This window comes from Megalobrama amblycephala, linkage group LG1, assembly GCF_018812025.1.
Source record: "Megalobrama amblycephala isolate DHTTF-2021 linkage group LG1, ASM1881202v1, whole genome shotgun sequence".
In the NCBI taxonomy this organism is placed as follows: Eukaryota; Metazoa; Chordata; class Actinopteri; order Cypriniformes; family Xenocyprididae; genus Megalobrama; species Megalobrama amblycephala.
The window spans coordinates 19,781,831-19,801,730 of NC_063044.1; the positions used below are offsets into that span (position 1 = coordinate 19,781,831).

Consider the following 19,900-nt stretch of genomic DNA (forward strand, 5'->3'; position numbering starts at 1 on the left):
AAAACCACTGCTGTATAAGATCTGTAGATGGGCAACTCTGGTCCTGGAGAGACACTATTCTGCAGAGTTTAGCTCCATCATTGATCAAACAAACCTGTAAAAAATTAACCCAATCCCAAAATGTAACGGTAAAGGCTGATATTTATTTTTGTGTCGCACCTACACCCGAGACTCTGCGCAGTAGTCTGTACTAGGGGTGTGCACAAATAGTCCAGTATTTGAATTTTACTCTGTTGCTTTGCTGGCCGTAATGCAGTGAATCCATGATAAATCCTAAGAACTAAAATTTGCAGTTATAACTAAATGCACCGGGTGGTACTGTGGAGCATGTTTAAAAGGTTTATTTTATTGGATCATCACAAAATGTTGTTGCCTGCCTTGCGATGTTTGGAATTATTAGATGAAAATGATCTTACAAAATGGAATTACTTTTGATCAAATTAATTATTGAAACTGAGTTATCATAATATCACCACCATAATGAGAAAGCACATGAAATCAAAACACCCGTTGAATGAGGAAAGACAGCTGTCCATCATTGCATTCACGACAGGTAAGCGCAGCTGTAACCCAAGTGAGCAGAGAAGATAACGTACTCGGTTACTAACGTAACCTCGGTTCCCTGAGATACAGAACGAGTACTGGGTATGGGGAAAGGTCTCCTTTTTCCCCATTACTGAAGCATTTTTCAATAATGCAGTGTAACTGCATCATTATTGGTTCACTCATAGACAAGTTGTTGAACCAATGATGGCGCGGCGTAGCTACACGGTCTATGGCGACAAAGCATGCGAAAATTCCCGCTGAAAGGGGCGGGGATAAGCGCTATATAAGAAGGTGTTTCGCCATAGGATTTCAGGTCATACGACTGAAGCGACGACACTGAAGCCGCAGCCTCGTGGCACGGCATGTAACGCAGTACTCGTTCCATATCTCAGGGAACCGAGGTTACGTTAGTAACCGAGTATGTTCCCTTTCGATACTTCACTCGTACTGCGTATAGGGAATGAATTCAACCGCGCCGTGCCACGGCAGGGAATGACTGGACTTGTCTTGGACACCGTGAGAGAACCAGCAGACAAGTGAGAAGGCCGGAGCCGTCGTACCCAATGTTACACTACAGAAGGGAGTTAACTCCTGGAGAAGTATGAAGCGGAGCTCAAAAGAGGCCGCTGTATCATACCGAGAGGACCCGAGCTTGTAAGGTTGGGATATCCAAATTATAAAATCTGACAAAAGTGGACGGCGAGGACCAGCCGGCCGCTTCACTCCACTGGACCAGGCCCAAGAGGAAGCCATAACTCCTATGGGGCAGTTCTGGCCCATAGAGGAGTAACAAAGAGCGATAGCGTCGACTATCCAATGCGAGAGATGTTGCTTAGAGACCAAAGACCCTTTGGTGTAGCCGCTAAAGCAGATAAACATAGGTCCTCAATGCCCTGAACATAACCAATGTAACCAGTCCTAGGTTTCAAAACGACTTTGGAGTCGTTGGGCCCGAATTCAAGGCACGCAGGGCTCACAGAGAGGGGCCTGCAAGTCGCCAACACGCTTGACCAATGCTAGAGTAAGTAGCAGAGCGGTTTTGAGCGTCAGGGGCCTGAGGTTAGCTAAACACAGTGGCCCAAAGGGTGGCCCTTTAAGAGCTCTGTGGACCAAAGAGAGGTCCCATGTGGGAATGGTGAGAGGACGAGGAGGATTCAGTCGCCTAGAACCTCTCAAGAAACATGCCACAAGGCTGTTTTGTCCCACTGACTGGCCAGCGATAGGAGCGTGAAACGCTGCAATGGCTGCTACCTAAACTTTGAGCATTGAAGGGGAGCAACCCATATCTAAATGCTCTTGGAGGAAACACAGTATCGGTGATACGTCACACTCCACTGGGTCTATGTTGCGTGCAGAGCACCAGCAAACAAAGACTGACCATTTCTGGGCGTAGAGGCGTCTTGTGGACGGGGCTCTTGCCTGAGAGATGGTATTTAGCACGTCCCCTGGGAGGCTTGCAGGCTCCCATCGTGGGACCAGAGGTGCAGAGCCCAGAGTTCTGGCTGAGGATGCCAGATTGTCCTGTTCGCCTGAGAGAGGAGGTCCCGTCTCAGGGGGATCGGCCACGGGGCTTCTGTGGAAAGCCTGAGCAGCTCTGAGTACCAAACTTGGCTCCTCCAGAGCGGGGCCACTAGGAGAACTCTGTGCTTGTCTTCCCTGATTCGTCTGATGACCTGAGGGATCAGAGCGATCGGGGGAAATGCGTAAAGGAGGGTGCTGGGTCAGACGTGGGCCAGCGCATCTTCCTCCTTCGAAAAATAAATTGGGCAGTGAGAGTTGTCTTCTGAGGAGAAGAGGTCTACCTCTGCCCTCCCGAAGATCTCCCAGATTGTGAGAACCCTCGGGGGGTGGAGCATCCACTCGTCTGAGGGGACGTTGCTCCAGGATAGCATATCTCTCCCAAATTTGTTCTCCCGGGTATGTGAGTCGCTTTGAGCGACTGTAGCCTCGGTAATACCCATTCCAGAAGATGCTTCACCAGAGCACACAAGTGACTGGACGAAAGACCGCCCTGGTGATTTATATATGACACCACTGTCATGCTGTCCGACTGGACTGGGACATGGAGGGCTCGAATCACTGCCAGCATCTCGAGGCAGTTGATGTGCAGATGGCTTTCCTCGTGGGACCACGAGCCGAAGGCAGGTCTGCCCTCGCAAAGAGCACCCCAACCTGTGTTGGACACATCTGTTGAGAGCACTGTCCTTCTGAACACCACCTGTAGGGGTACTCCTTGACTGAACCATGCAGGGTTCGTCCAGGGTTTCAGAGCTGTCAAACAGGCCCGATTGACCCTGAGACGCAGGCGGCCGTGCTGCCAGGCGTGAGGAGGGACCCGAAACTTCAACCAGTATTGCAGAGGCCGCATCCGAAGAAGGCCGAGCTGCAGAACCGGGAAGGCGGAAGCCATCAGCCCTAACATCCTCTGGAAGAGTTTCAGAGGGAGATAGGCTCTGTTCCTGACTAATGCCATGAGCTGCCGAATGGCCAGAGCACGCTCTGGCGAGACTACAGCCGTCATGCTGGCTGAGTCGAGAACTGCACCCAGGAACGTTATACGCTGGCTGGGGAGCAGTGAGCTTTTGGCAAAATTGACCCTTAGTCCCTGGCATTCCATGTGGCTGAGTAGCACGGATCTGTGATGCTCCAACTCGGTTCGCGACTGGGCTAGAATGAGCCAGTCGTCGGACCCAGATTCCCATCTGTCTCAGTGGGGAAAGCGCCGCGTTCATGCACTTGGAAAAAAGTGTAAGGAGCCAGGGACAGCCCAAAGGGAAGGACTGTATATTGGTAAGCCACACCCTCGAACGTGAATCTCAAGAATTGCCTTTGACGGGGGGCTATCTGGATATGAAAGTATGCATCTTTCAGGTCCAGCAAGCAGAACCAGTCCCCGGGGCAAATCTGCGCGAGGATCTGCTTCAGCGTTAACATCTTGAACTTCCATCTCATGAGGGAGAGGTTCAAGAGTCTGAGATCTAAGATGGGTCTGAGACCGCCATCTTTCTTGGGGACCAGGAAATAACGGCTGTAGAACCCCAACTCGCTCTCTGAGGGGAGACTATTTCTATAGCTCCCTTCCTCAGCAGAGTCGCGACTTCGGCTCGGAGGACATGTGAGTCGTCCATGTTTACTTAAGTCAGAAGCACCCCGCTGAAACGCGGGGGTTGTCGGGCGAACTGCAGCGAGTGTCCCCGACTTATGGTCCCCAGAACCCAGCTTGACACTCCAGGGATGGCCTGCCAGGCCTCGGGCCGTGTGACGAGGTTGAATGGCATCAGATGACGGACCGCCGATTAGGGGCCCATACACCGGAGAGAGTGGAAGAGGAGAATTGCTCTGTCTTTGAGAAGGTAAAATATTTATTGTGTTCGCCATGAGAACTGCGTTTTGCATGGATGCAACATTTTTGGGCCCAGTTAGCACAACACTGAACATATCTCCCATGCTCGGAGTTAAACGGGGCGGAGGGGAAATTGAAAGAAGGAGCTTTTGGGGTGGTCCGGCCTTGGCGAGACCTTGCCCCATCCTCTTCCTTCCTGATAGATCAGGAAGACTTAGCAGGTGCCGGGTCCAGCGAGGAGGAGCGCTTTGTGGGGAGTGAGCGCTGGCGCTGATCCTTAGGAGCTGCTGCCTGAGAGGCAGAGGGGGCAGGCTTGTTCTGTTGAGCCGGCGCAGACCTGGGGCGGCTGGAAGCAGACGCAGAACTGGAGCTCTTGGGCAGGAAGTGTTGCATGGCTTGGGACAACTTCTGTGCTGCAGTGAAGCATTCCGTAAAGCCCTCTACTGCTGGCCCGAAGAGACCAGAGGGAGAGACCGGGGCTTGTCTATGAATGAACCAATGACGATGCAGTTACACTGCGTTACTGAAAAAGGCTTCAGTAACGGGGAAAAAATGAGACCTTTCCCCATACACAATATGAGTGTATCGAAAGGAAACTTATGTGATAGCAAAAGGATTTTGAGATATATGCTTCCTTTTAGTTTCATCGAGGGAGATATATATTTACGAACAGAAAATACAAAGTGCTGCTGTTAGAAACTTAACTTTGTGTCAGCGCAGCTCATTTTCTCACCTGGGCATGTGGATATTATAGTTTTTTTCTCAACATGAACATGTGAAACAATATAAACACGATAATCATATACTGACTTGAGTATATTATGTACATTACATTTTGTACGATAACTGGCGCTGTCTGCTTTATTAGCGTTTTTTCGTTTAACATCATTTAAATAAACCAATATTCGTTTTTTTACGAGTCCATATATTCGAATACAAAATTTTGGAAAAATGGCCATCCCTAGTCTATGCGTCGGTTTTTAATTTATACTTTGTGACGTTGTCCATGTCACATGCATGCAGAGTCCACGTAGTGTCCACAGTCTTGAGTATCAAGGTAAAAGCTAAAGAAGAAGCAGCTTGTCATGTTCGTTGTCAGAGAAGCAGCAAATAGGTAACGACTTTTGTTGCAGTTTGATTGCATGTGTCCCCTGAAACAATGTTTTTTTCATTCCTATGGAAGCTGAAAACACTCTGTTACGAGGTTCAAAAATGTGGAAGTAAGATGACAGGGTCAGCGTGACTGGAACTCGTGGTTTATTCGGTTCTTATATGGTACAAACAAATAAAAGTTGTGCTCTCTACACTCTCAAAACTTCATCAACATAAAGCGCTTGCAGTCTGGGTAGAATTGACGTGTTACTTTTTTTTTTAAGAGGTGCGCATCAGGGTACGTAATAGGTTAGTATAAGTATAAGTATAAGTATAAATCAGCCTTAAGTCTTCAGGAATGCTTGAAAATTACAGGCAGGTGTATTTGATTAGGGATGAAACTTAACTCTGCAAAAGAGTGGCCCTCAAGTACCAAAGCTGCCCATCCTTGATCCATAAGATACAAACATGTTGTTGGTTTTGATGCTTTAAATGTCTAAATTGTTTTATGTCTATTTTTGCTCTAGACCTGATGGCATTGAAAGAGACGAGCCATGAACTTAATGAAAGGCAAGAAGAGGAAGAACATTATTACAAACATCATTTCATGACTGGGGAAAGAGCGACACAGGCTTCCTCACAAAAAAGAGCTCAAAATACTGGAACTAAAAGTTATTTCACCTGCCAACAGTGTGGAAAGAGTTTCAGACATAAAGAAACCCTTAAATATCACATGAGAATTCACACGGGAGAGAAACCCTTCACCTGCCAACAATGTGGACAGAGTTTCACACATAAAGGAAGCCTTAAAGTCCACATGAGAATTCATACTGGAGAAAAGCCTTATACCTGCCAACAGTGTAGAAAGAGTTTCAGACATAAAGAAACCCTTAAATATCACATGAGAATTCACACGGGAGAGAAACCCTTCACCTGCCAACTATTTGGACAGAGTTTCACACATAAAGGAAGCCTTAAAGTCCACATGAGAATTCACACTGGAGAGAAACCCTTCACCTGCCAACAATGTGGACAGAGTTTCAGTCAAAAAATAACCCTTATAGCCCACATGAGAATTCACACTGGAGAGAAACCCTTCACCTGCCAACAGTGTGGAAAGAGTTTCATTAAAAATGAAAATCTTAAAGTCCACATGAGAATTCACACTGGAGAAAAAACTTTCATCTGCCAACAATGTGGAAAGAGTTTCACACATGAAGAAAGCCTTAAAGTCCACATGAGAATTCACACTGGAGAAAATCCATATATCTGCCGACAATGTGGACAGAGTTTCAGTTATAAAAGAAGCCTTATAATCCACATGAGAATTCACACTGGAGAAAATCCATATACCTGCCAACAATGTGGAAAGAGTTTCACACATGAAGAAATCCTTAAAGTCCACATGAGAATTCACACTGGAGAGAAGCCTTACACCTGCCAACAATGTGGAAAGAGTTACACACGTGAAGAAAGCCTTAAAGTCCACATGAGAATTCACACTGGAGAAAATCTGTATATCTGCCGACAATGTGGACAGAGTTTCAGTTATAAAAGAAGCCTTATAGGCCACATCAGAATTCACACTGGAGAGAAGCCTTACACCTGCCAACAATGTGGAAAGAGTTACACACGTGAAGAAAACCTTACAGGCCACATGAGAATTCACACTGGAGAAAAGCCATATATCTGCCGACAATGTGGAAAGAGTTTCAGTCATAAAAGAAGCCTTAAAGTCCACATGAGAATTCACACTGGAGAGAAACATTATGCCTGTCAACAGTGTGGAAAGAGTTTCAGTCGAAAAGAAAGCCTTAAAGACCACATGAGAACACACACTGGAGAAAAGCCTTAAGGCAGGAACACACCTTAGTTTGTTCCTGCCTTAAGTAGTTTTTTAAGGTAGTTTTTGTTCATCGGCCGACTAAGGCTATGTCCACACAAAGCCGGAGCTTACCTTATGCAATCTTTTTTTTTTTTTTTTTTCTTGTCTCAAGAAATACCTTTGTCCACACAAAACCTCTGAAACAAATCAAAACGATGTATATACATGCCAGACCAGTATGTGGCACTGTAATTCTGCCACAGAGATACACTTAAAGCAGTGAATAAGACTTGGAGCATGAGCATAAACCTTGCGCGCTGTATACAAACTATAGTAAAGCTTAGAAATAACGCTTTATTATGGCTCAGTGGCTTCTGCAATGTGAACATAAGCATCTAGAGTCAGCTATTGTTGTTGCTGCTGTTAGCAGCGTCTGACTAGGGTCGACACGTGGGGTGATGACATCATCGTTTCTCAAAATATACAGGTAGGCTGTACACACAAAAACACAAAGACAGCATTTTCAGATTTATCCACTCTGGGGGCCGGTTTCAAAAAATAGCGGTTTTACCTTCCGAAAACGCCGGATCCGTGTGGACAAAACGCCTATCTGATACAAAATTCATGCGTATTCACAAAAATGTGTCTCCGTCCCGCATCGTCAGCTGAAGTTGGTTCTCATTGGCTGTTTTTTTTTTTTTTTTTTTTTCGGAGCTCCTCGGTCCATCTGATCATCCTGATTGGCTGTTCAGATACTGTCACCTGCTGGTTCGGAAAGGCATTTCATCTTATGCAGGCACAGAAGGGATGTGCTACTTGTCCTTCGGCTGTCGAGTGTCGGTTTGGTGTGTCAGGGCAACTTTAGACACAGACGCTGCCGACGTGAGCCAAAACCACAGTCTGCTTTTGGCGCCACTAGTTCGTTGATGTCGGCTTGGTGTGTTCCTGCCTTTACACCTGCACTCTGTGCGGGAATGGCTTCAACATGGTAACGAAGCCTTAGGGAACACATGAATATTCACACTAAAGAGAAGTAATTTACATGTGGTCAGTGTGGAAAGAGTTTCATATTTAAAGGGGACCTTAAGGTCCACATGAGGATTCACTGGAAAGAGAACGGTTTTAGAAGTCATCACTGTGGAAAGAGCAGAGGTGTAAAGAGTACCTGTAAACAATTCTTAAATAAATGTACACATACTTTACAATGAAAATGACTCTGTTACAAGTTAAAAGTGACCAATTCTAATACCCCCTTTCCACCGGCACGAACCGGGTGCTAATTCAGAGGTAGTGCCAGTTCGGAGTTGGTTCAACTGACGAGCCTTCTAAGAACCGGTTTGCCTTTCCACGGGCTAGAGAGCCAGGTCTTATGTCATTGCATACGTCTCATATTTCACAGGAAAGCTAGTGGTGCAGCGCAGCGCCAAACACAAACACAAACACACCACACCAAGCTCGAGATGCATCAGCTTCCCGCAGAGAGACCCGTGGCACTCCGATGTCACCCGCCGAATCGGTCTGTGATGCTCCGATGCATCTCGAACAAGCCTTCTATCAACAATCGCGGATGTTTCACTACTGTTGATACTTATGGCTTTGCAAACTACATCGGCATCCAAACACGGCTCGCCGTAATTTGTATATAGATGGAGATTACAATCAAGCTGCTATTAGCTCGATTAGTTGCTATTGCAAAAAAGGCAGTCACAAGATTCTTGTTGGTCACGGTAACCCCGCCTCCAGCCCCTGATGCAAGCGGCTCTTACTTCTAGCCCAGCAATGTTTTGGTGCTAATTACGAACCACTTTTCCTGGTTCGGAGCTGGTGCTTTGGGTGTCGAAAGACAAAGAACTGATTTGAATTAGGCTCTGGCTCCGAACTAGCACTCAATCTGCCTTGGTGGAAAAGGGGTAAAAGACAAACAGTCCATTAAAAAGAGGTGGTTCGTCTGTCCTGTTAAATAAATTTTCATCAACAACAGTTAAATAATCATAAATGTTGCATTTACCTCAATTAATATGAAATTTAACCATAAATGTGCCACACATTCAGCTCTGTATGAATCTGATCTGGAACACTGTGTTCCACTGTGTGTATCAGCTTTTATTTGTCATGCATCATCATTGAAACATACTGTATCAAGTACAAAAATAAATAACATTATTAAAGTTGTAGTTTATGTCTTAAGGCTACAGAAGGGAGAAAAAAGTTATTGAACAATTTACCATATTATTGGCATCGAACTCTAATGTCACAAGCTGGTTTAACTATCAAGTCCATCCAACCAATAGCTATGCTTGCTTTTCCTTTAGAGTGTCATGGCATGGGGGGTCTAGAGCATATCCCATCTAGCACTGGGATCTAGCTTTACTGTCTGCAGTCAACATGCAATTTAAAATTTCTGGCATCACAGCCTTGAATTTTTTTCCAGCAATGGCCTGTCTTTTTGTCCACGCAGACATGTCTTCTTCCAGTGATGCAGAGACAGACAGAATTTACCAGGCCTGTTTTTTTTGGGTGAAAGATCTGGGCCTGTATCCTTCTTCTACGCAGCCATGATGTTGTAATTGATGCAGTATGTGGTCTGGCAATGTCATGATGGAAAATGCAAGGACTTCCCTGAAAGAAACGACATCTGGATGGGAGCATATGTTGTTCTAGAACTTGGATATACCTTTCAGCATTGATGGTGCCTTTCCAGATGTGTAAGCTGCCCATGCCACATGCACTCATGCAACCCCATACCATCAGAGATGCAGGCTTCTGAACTGAGCGCTGATAACAACTTGGGTTGTCCTTGTCCTCTTTAGTCCGGATGACATGGCGTCCCAGTTTTCCAAAAAGAACTCCAAATTTTGATTCGTCTGACCACAGAACAGTTTTCCACTTTGCCACAGTCCATTTTAAATGAGCCTTGGCCCAGAGAAAACACCTGTGCTCCTTGATCATGTTTAGATATGGCTTCTTTTTTGACCTATAGAGTTTTAGCCGGCAATGGCGAATGGCACGGTGGATTGTGTTCACCGACAATGTTTTCTGGAAGTATTCCTGAGCCCATGTTGTGATTTCCATTACAGTAGCATTCCTGTATGTGATGCAGTGCCGTCTAAGGGCCCGAAGATCACAGGCATCTAGTATGGTTTTCCGGTCTTGACCCTTACGCACAGAGATTGTTCCAGATTCTCTGAATCTTTGGATGATGTTATGCACTGTAGATGATGATAACTTCAAACTCTTTGCAATTTTTCTCTGAGAAACTCCTTTCTGATATTGCGTTACTATTTTTTACCACAGCATTGGGGGAATTGGTGATCCTCTGCCCATCTTGACTTCTGAGAGACACTGCCACTCTGAGAGGCTCTTTTTATACCCAATCATGTTGCCAATTGACCTAATAAGTTGCAAATTGTTCCTCCAGCTGTTCCTTATTATGTGTTTATTTTCTTCTAAGAGAGTTGAAAAATAAGCAGAGCTAGCAGTAATTAAGGCCTTTCTGTACACAAAAATGCTTTCTTTCCATGAAATGTGAGAAACGTCTAGTTTTGTTTTCTTCAAGCTGCGCTCCATTTTTCTGGCTGCTCTCCTAAGGGCTTGAGTGTGCTCATTGTACCACAGCTTTAGACTATTTTCCTTTATGTTCTTTAAGTGCAAAGGAGCAGTTGTGTCTAGTGTATTGGAAAAGCGTGAGTCAATAGTTTCTGTTGCAACATTGAGTTCTTCTAAGCTATTTGGTATGCTAAGGCAAGGAAGATTAATTTTAAAGCAATCTTTAGTGATAGAAGTGATAGTTCTACCATATTTGTAGCAGGGAGTCGGTTTTGCAGCCTCGGCTAAATGTAGTATACACGAAACTACATAATGATCTGAGATACATGATGCAACATGACAACAAGCTCTTCATCTTTATTTACATTGATGTCATACTGCCTCAGTCAGTATTTCTAGTAAGTGATTCTCTGCTGGTTTGAATGAGCACTGTAAGGTAACATTTCTCAACATTTACAGTCCTATTTTTAGTTATTTCCCCCCCTAATAGCAGAGGTCAGCAGGATTCAGTCCTGGCTGTTATTGAAAATAAGAACTTGTTCTTAATGACTTGCCTGTTTAAATAAAGTTTAAATAAAAATAAAATAAAATTCAGTGCAGACCATCAAATTCATCCAGACCCTCGGTATCTGGCGACAAATGACAGTGATAATAAAGGAGCACAGAGATATGGATATGCACTAGATATGCAGATTTGGCCCTCTATGTTATACTATGCAGTTGTATTCAGCTAAGCTGTCCTATTTTCCATTGCAGGAAAGGTGAGATGTGCATTCCCTGATGTGGACTCTAAATCTTTAAAAGAAGCCACTCGCAACAAGCTCTCAAATGAGTGAAAGCTTAGCAGTCATCAAATTTACTAATTCAACAAATAAAAGTGTCTAAATATATAGTTGCATTTTCATTCTTTGTGTTATTGCGCTTTTACCCTAGTTAGTAGGATATAAATATGTTTTTGAACAGTCATGATATGTGTTCTGAATAAATGTTAAAATGTAATATACCACAAGTGTATATGGTATGTCCCATTCTAACAAGACCTATTGTAGCAGGTAACACTTTTCTAACACTTTTCTTGCAGGAATACCATACAATGTTACCATATTTATAGGAATAATCAGTAGCCTGTAAGTATTGATCATAATTAAATATATGTTAAAGTTTTGAAAGTGTCCATACTTTTTGATTGTGCCAAGATGTGTTTAGATAGACAGCTATCCATTAACAGTAGGCCGTTTAATATCACTAATCAGATAACAGCTAGCGCGCAAGTGTATAACTCTGCAAAGGTGATTTCACCCAGGTATTAATTTATTTATATTAATTTATTTATATTCACCCTTGAATTTATTACAGAAAGTAGTTGATGATTGTCTCAGTTTTTGATGGTTTTTTCTTCTTCCTTGTTTCCAAAAGCCCTATTCGGACGGGATTAGTTTTACATGGGTGATTTTACTGACAGGTCACGTGACCTGGTGGCAGCTGCCAGTCTGATTCTGACAGGTCTGTAGGTGGTGGGCTGGTGGCTGGCAGAGTGTAACACGTTCCCTATCACTCTTGCTGCATGGAAATTCATCGTTTTATTATTATGAATATAATTTTTAATTCATTCATTTCTTTATTTAACCAGGTTAAAAAACTCATTGAGTTTAAAATCTCTTTTACAAGAGTGACCTGGCCAAGAAAGCAGCAGCACTCTATTCTTTTGTATGATTGATGTTTTATGTGAGTTTATCTCAATTAAAGCAGTCAAATGACTGTTTCAACTGTTTGAAACTGACGCTCAGCCCAGCTGCAAGTATAATGCGTTCTCCATCACACTTGCTGCATGGAAATACATTATTTTATTGTTATAAATATACTGTTATGACTATTTTTTTGTATAATTGATGTTTACATTTTCAAATAAAGCAGTCAAATACTGGTGGGTTACTGGCAGTCAGTCCAGCCAGCCGTGGTGAAGCTGCAAGTATAACGCGTTCTCTATCACTATTTGAATCTTCTGTGGTTTATTTTGTTAGTAATTAGTCAGTGTGCTTATGATGTGCTCCCAATTTGGTTTTCCTTTGGTGTTCAAAGTTTCCCTACTTTATACAGTGTCTGTTTTACCTTGTGTGTTTTTTTCTATTTCATTGTGCTGGTAATGCATTTTGCCTGCATTTAATTGATATGTTCTTATTATGTTATATAAATGTTATGTAAAGTAATTTGCTCTTGTGAAGTAATATATAAGTATTAAATTACAGAAGACAACCTAACAGTGAGTGCTGCTATACTTTAGTCACATACAGTTTTATTAGCGGTCACCTTTGTGAGAGATGGCACAAAGATTAACATTTCTTCACTAAGGGTGAGGTCAATAAGTGCCCTTACTGATGGAAAACATGTATGCTTATCTTCAAACAACAATGACACACCAGAGTTTGAAGAGGGTGTTTCGTATTTTCTGAAAAACGTAACAATTAGTAAGAGATATGACCGCCAGAATGTATATTTTTGAGGCAAGTAGGGGCTAAACTCTGCAGGACAGTGGTCCTCCAGGACTGAATTTGGACACCCCTGCCTTAACACGACATAACCTTTGGGCTATTATTCTGCAGATACAACCTCTGAGGATGGACCGTCCTGGACCTGTCCCTCAGACGTGTATCTGTGGAGAGATGAAGCATTGTGTGAGCTCTGTCAAAGATGAGGTACAGCTCACACATCTCAAGGTGTTCATTTGGGAGAGCCAAACTGGCTAAATGAATTCATCAATGTACATGACTGTTGAGGTACACAATATAATGCAAAATGCATTCGCTGCTTCTCTAGAACTAGGGATGCACAATACTGGATTTTTGCCTTTTTAACTCATTTTGGCCGATAGTCAATGCTGATATACATCTCTCTTTATCCTGGACATACTTACAGTTGTATTTGTGTCAGACCAGTAAATCAAAGGTTTTCTGTTAATACCATTTTAAATGAAAGGTTTATATATAGATGAAGCACGTTAATGTTTGAGTGGTACCACCTTGTGTGACAAGAAAATATTCTTTAAAAGCACTTCATTGCTAGATTACAATTACCCGCTATGAAAACATGTTTCTGCTGGAAAAGATGGTTCTGTCTGAACTGAACAATGTTTTCTCTTTTTGACGATACAGATTCTGAAGATGTGAATGTCACAGATCATGGGTTAACTGACTCAATTTCTTACATATTTCTGCTTGTTGTAAATCAGATAAAGATAAATTAGTATACCAGAACGAGTGATTGCATGTGTGAATTAGTCATACCGTCTCTCTATTAATTGTGAAGCTGTGGGTTGTAAATAGTTCCTTCAAATGTAGAAAAATATATGCTATAATAAGTTTTGAGTTTCTAAGCTACTTTAGTGATAAATCTCAGGACAGAGCTGACAACTAGTTTCTGCGTTCCTCTGTGTGCGCGCGCAATCTTCACGTTTTGCGCAGCTGTTTGTATGAGTGTTCGTGGCACAATGCAGCTGCGTGAGCGCGATAGCTCAATATAATAATACACATCCGATCGTCTAATTGCTTTAATGTCCAATCCATAAAACAAATACAACTGACAAGGTTTAGTGAAGACGCAAAGCTCACCACTCACGCGCCATCACTCTCCCAGTCAGCAAATTTCCTTTGGCAAAGATGTGGGCCAGATAAACAGCTGAGCTGTGGCCCAGATTAGTTTGTGTTTGCCGGCCCAGATATGGCCCACATCTCCTTTGCCAGAACTGAACCAAAGCAGTGCCATAAGTCCACCAAGCATGAGCCAAATATAATTGTATGTGGCCCAAATATGGCACACTTCTTCTTTGCCAGAACTGAACCAAAGGAGTGCTATAACTCCACCAAGCATGAGCCAAATAATACAATTTAATATGGCCCATATGTGAGCCTTATATGCAATTTTAGTATGGTTGAGTTTTGTTAAAATCTAACAGCCCCTATGTGGCCCACATGCAGCTGACAGTATGTAAAAGTGTAAAATGTAAAAATGTAAAAGGTAAATGAAACACTAAACAACAAATGTATACTCAAAACAATTTACTTTCAACAAGTGTTCAAATAATTACAGCTTTAAGAATAAATATAACATTTAAGAATACATTTAAGAATAAATATTACAGCTACTCAGTTGTACTTAATAATTTAAGTGGAATTCAGTTGAAAACATTAAGAATAAATATTAATAATATAAATAACATTCAAAGAGTCTTTATTTTTTTACACCACAATTCATGTTTTAAAGCATGTATTAATGTTATGTTCAACTCCGAGAGTAATAAAAATCACAGAAAAAAAAAAAATCAGAGTAACTTGTACAGAGAACTTTAAAGAGAAATTGATAAAGTTAAAGAAACTTGAAAGGTAAGTTGAGATGTGTGTTGATGTGCAGGGACGTCTCTAATGAGGGTCGGCAATGTTTTGTTGGGCCTCGCCTTTCTTCAATCGCTCCCTCCTCCCCCCCTCTCGGTCTCCAGCAAGGTGCAACCATTTAATGATGTTGAATTCAATGTCTTTATTTGAGGCTTTTTCAGTAAGGGGATTCTGCCTGACTGCACCTGCAATGAAGATAAATTTAAATAATGTTAGCAGCAATACAACCTGGAAGCTAGCGCTGGAGGATAATAGAAAAAGAAAAAAAAAATCAATAAATATAAATTATTTCCTTTAATATTTTAATTGCAATTATTAACCACTGTATGAAAAAACAAAAAAAACAAAACATTTCCAGTATATTTTCAAAAGGAATTGCAAATTGTATTTTTCAGTTTATAAAAATACAATTAAAATACATAATAATACCATCATTTCTTATGACAAATAATTTAGATTTTGTTTTTAGAATATATTTTTAGAATACTTTTTCACCAACCGGTTAGAATTTACAACACTGCATGTATTCTGCTTTAAAAAAAGACATGAACACTTTAATGTAAAAACACACCAACACAGATAGCATAAATGTCACGTTTAAGTCCAAAGACGATGAAGAAGATTCAAATAGAAGTGTTTTTACTAACACAAAATAAACTCAAACACAATGATGTGAGACAGCGTGCAAGCACAAACGCACAAACAGCCAAGTACTGAATGCAAGGAGGAACTTAAATACACAGTGATAATGAACTAAATACAGAGGTGTAGGCATGTGCTGGTATGAGACTTTGACAGTATGATAATCTCAAGCAAAAATATTGATTACAGCTTTATTGATTGATTTATTGATTGACAATATATAAAAAATAACTTTATGCAAAAACAAAACAACTTATAAATAAATAAAAATGCAGTCACTTAAGTGAGCCAGGGATGTGATCAGCTAATGACAAAAAAAGAGGGAAAACAAGAATAGCAAACCCCATCCCCTGTAATTATTATTATTTGAATTAAATTGATAAAGAGATATCTTACTATTCAGTCCCTCCAGGATTTCACGATTTTTTGGGGTGATTTTTGCGATCAAAATGACTTTGTAAATGTCAAAATGTAAAAATGTAATTGTAGCTATGTGTATTTGTTCAAGCGCTTTAAAGAGAATTCAAAACTCTAACGCTGACAGGCGGTGACACGCAGTCAGTCAGTCACACACACACACACACACTGACACACACATAGCCTACTGCAGTCAGGCAGTCACTCAGTCAGAGAAAGACCGTCACTTGACTGGCTGAAATTAGTTTTTTCGCGGTATACTGCACTTTTAAAGGACAAGTTCGGTATTTTACACTTAAAGCCCTGTTTACAGATCGTTTCTGATGAAATAGAACGGTTAAGATTGAAATTTGGACAGATGCTGCTGACACGAGAATTTTAGCTTTCTGTGGTATCACCCCCCCACCTATACAATGGCTGCGTATGTGCACTGGAACAATCCTTCCTTAAAACACATTAAACTTTTGTTTACAAAGACGTGAAACTCACCGAGTCGTCAGGGGTGTTCACTGATATGCTCACACAAAAATCGCTGCAAAAAACGTCAGTGGAGATGGACGAAAACTACGATAAAATCTGTTTTTGTGTGAGCATATCAGTGAACATCCCTGACCACTCGGTGAGTTTCACGTCTTTGTAAACGAAAGTTTAATGCGTTTTAAGGATGGATTATGCCAGTGCACCTATGCAGCAATTGTGAAGGTGTGTGGGGGCGGGGGTGATCCCACAGAAAGCTAAAATTCTTGTGTCAGCAGCATTTGTCCAAATTTCAATCATAACCATTGTATTTCATCAGAAACGATCTGTAAACAGGGCTTTAAGTGTAAAATACCGAATTTGTCCTTTAAATCGTCATACCACACAGCAATATAAAATACAAGAATCACTTTTGCTTGCTTCATTTCGATCATGTCCAGCGGCCGTCATCCTTGAAGCCATCTCCGACATGGTTAGCTGCTTGCGTTTCCTATGATTCCACAGATCTGTATCTGACAGACCGATCACAGACATCACGCGTGCGCAACATCTGTATCCACGTAATGCATTGAAACTTTAATTAAAACTAGAGATATTTCAATTGGGTGTTTATAATTTAATGTTTTGTGAGGTCTTTTTCATTTTTGTGATTATTTTGCGGTTAAATTAGGAATTATGCATAAATTTTGTTGATTTTGCGTTGTATTAAGCGAACGCGGAATCGCGAAAAACTGGAGGGACTGAATATTGCAATTATATGCACTATTGTACTGTAAAAAAAAATGAGAACTTATGTATTCATAATAATAATAATAATAATAATAATGTTACAATAATATTCAATTCTCTTTACAGAACAACAGTAAAATTACAATACTAACATTTATGATGTCTTGCTTTCAAACCACTGAGCTTTTATTTTTTGCAGAAAACCACAGACGTGGTCTCTTTGTTGACAACAGATTTATATATACGATTCTTATTACGGATGGTTGGTTCAAATTATAAGAGGCCCAAACTTAGAGCGCTTGCAGAGAAAAATATTTAGAAAAGTAGAAAAATATTTAGTCGAGGGCAGCCCTACGTGGATATAATAAAATGATGCTTGGAAAATAAACTCTCGGCAATTTTAGTGAGTTTGACTCATACATTGATTATTTGTATTGTTAATTACATTTATGCATTTAGCAGGAAGAGAAAGGGTGTTTAGGGGATTTAAGCACCAAACCATGAATTTGTGACTATTACTATTACTGAGATAACAGAATTTACAATACGATGTTCTGTAAAGCGGTTTTGAAAAGTTCTGTATTGTGCAAAGTGCTATACAAATAAGAAAGAATTCTAAAAAAGGTTCTTACCAATGATAACTTCCTTTACAACCAGTCGTTGGACACCAATCTTCCCATAGACTCCTCTCCAATTCATACCACGTGCCACAGCAGTTGTAAAAGTGGCTTTCAGCACTCTCCAGACGGTGTCTTTCAGGTCAAAGCCACCAACCAGACCCAGATAGGTAATCTCAGAAAAAAACAGAAAAAAAAAAAAAAAAACCAGTGTAAGTGGTTGAAATATGCATTTAAAAAGACCACCCTAAAATGAAAATGCTGTTATATTCAAAAATTAACTATAAACTATCACATACTCCATCTGAAAACATTTTCTAGGTTTGTAATATGGAAATTCTTGTCATTGCCCAACCCATACCGCACATTAGGGCTGGGCAGTATGACAACATATACCATACATCTATCTATAAATCTAAAAAAGGAACATCTCTAAAAGGAACGTCTGTCTGTGTGTGTATGTGTGTGTGTGTGTGTTATTCGCATATCTCTCGAACCATAAGTCCGATGGATTTCAAGCTTGACAGGTGTCTTGCTACGGGCACAAGTAAGTGCAGTGCCAAGTATGACGTTGTTTGGATTAGAAATGCAAATCGTTAAATATATTGGTAAAAGAAACAGAAATTGGCTTTTGCCAATACAGTTCACTGTGCAGCCTGCTGCCTGAATCCATATTTATTGTATGTCATTATGTCAGTATCAGTATTTGCTTTCTACCTTGCCCAAATGAACAAAACTTTTGCTGTGTAATTGTAACAATGAGCACTCAAACACACCAAACCAACAACAATTACTAAAAACACACACAAAAACTGATTTTGCACTGGCAATTTGCACTAGTAGTATAATATTAACAAATTTTGACCGAGTAATACTATCAATCAAATGAAAAAATAAAATTATATATATATATATATATATATATATATATATATATATATATTAGTGGTGGGCATAGATTAATTTTTTTAATCTAGATTAATCTAGATAAATTTTTTTCACACTATAGGTGCGTTCCATTCGGCCGGAAGTGGACTGTGAAGTGGACTTCACACGTTATTTCGCCATCTTAAGTGAGATTCCATACCGAAGGGAGCGAACATGTTCAGTTCGAAGGGCACTGCGAACGGCGTAGGGAATAAGGGAACATCGATACATCACTTCACAGGAAGTAGAGAGGTAAAATTACCCAACTGTCATTGCGCACCACGTCACCAGTCAGAACTATGATGGAGCGGAGCCGTTGAAAGAGTTTTTAAACGGCTCTCCGATGGAGGAATTTACGTTTTGAGTATTCATAAATTTTGAACGAAAGTATGAATGGTTATGGCGATGTGTTACATTTGCATATTTTATTGTATGAATAGGCATGACAAAGTAAAAGTGTTGAAAAGCATCTGAGGCTCTGTAGTCATTTTTATTTTACTTTATTTACCTCAGAAGTGTTTACTATGCGGCTGCGCGTGGAAAAGAAAGCGCACGAGATGAGACCCAGACCATGGATTAATACCATTATACAGTTTACAAAATGAGAATGTATTTTTATATGGCATGGCAGTTACAGCTTCAAATCTGTTAAGAGTCAATTTTAAATTCGAAAGTAAATTATAATATCTATTTATTTATATTATATCATAATCTGCGCGACACTGTCGTTGACTTTCTTTGATGACGTCTGCAGGGCGTTCCAAATGAGCGATTATTGTCAGCGAAGTCCACTTCAACTGATATACCGTGCTCAGGGAGTAGGGAGCAGTGAACACTGCGTAGGGACCCTGTCGAATGGAACGCAGCTTATAAAGGCTAATATTGCCCACAACCCATTGCGCGTTGGACGCGGATTCAGTTCAGAACTACAAACACGAGTAAAAAGTGTTAAAAAAACTACAAAACATGGCGAATATGCACGATTGACGCTGAGAGGTTGTTTGAGTGACTAATAATCAGTTCAAACTGATAGAAAATATTTATTTAATGTTATATGTGTTATTTTTCATCTGCAAATACCAATGTGGACTTTTATAAAGATCTGATTGGCCATTAACTTTTAAATGCATCATGGGTGGCTGCAAACGAGTGGGGGATGGGAAAGTGTCCATGTACTTTTGCGTCCATTCCTTTTTCCTTTTTTTAAATCAGAAATGAAATATGGAAAATGCGGGTTCTTTGTCTTTTATTTTAACTCTGAAGAATAGAATTAGCAGATACAAGCTAATTTTCTTTATGCAACATTATTATTTTGTGAAAAATAATATAAATGATATACAACTTATTTAATATG

At 40.9% G+C, this 19,900-nt stretch overlaps 1 protein-coding gene across 1 annotated transcript in view; it reads left to right on the plus strand.

The window, feature by feature from the left end:
* Window positions 1–19,900, plus strand: part of LOC125244089 (gastrula zinc finger protein XlCGF57.1-like) — a 130,157-nt gene that overhangs the window by 4,517 nt on the left and 105,740 nt on the right. Inside the window, exon 3 of the mRNA XM_048154050.1 lies at window positions 5,509–6,829. Coding sequence (XP_048010007.1) covers window positions 5,509–6,829 — 1,321 coding nt within the window. The remainder of the gene's footprint in view (window positions 1–5,508; window positions 6,830–19,900) is intronic.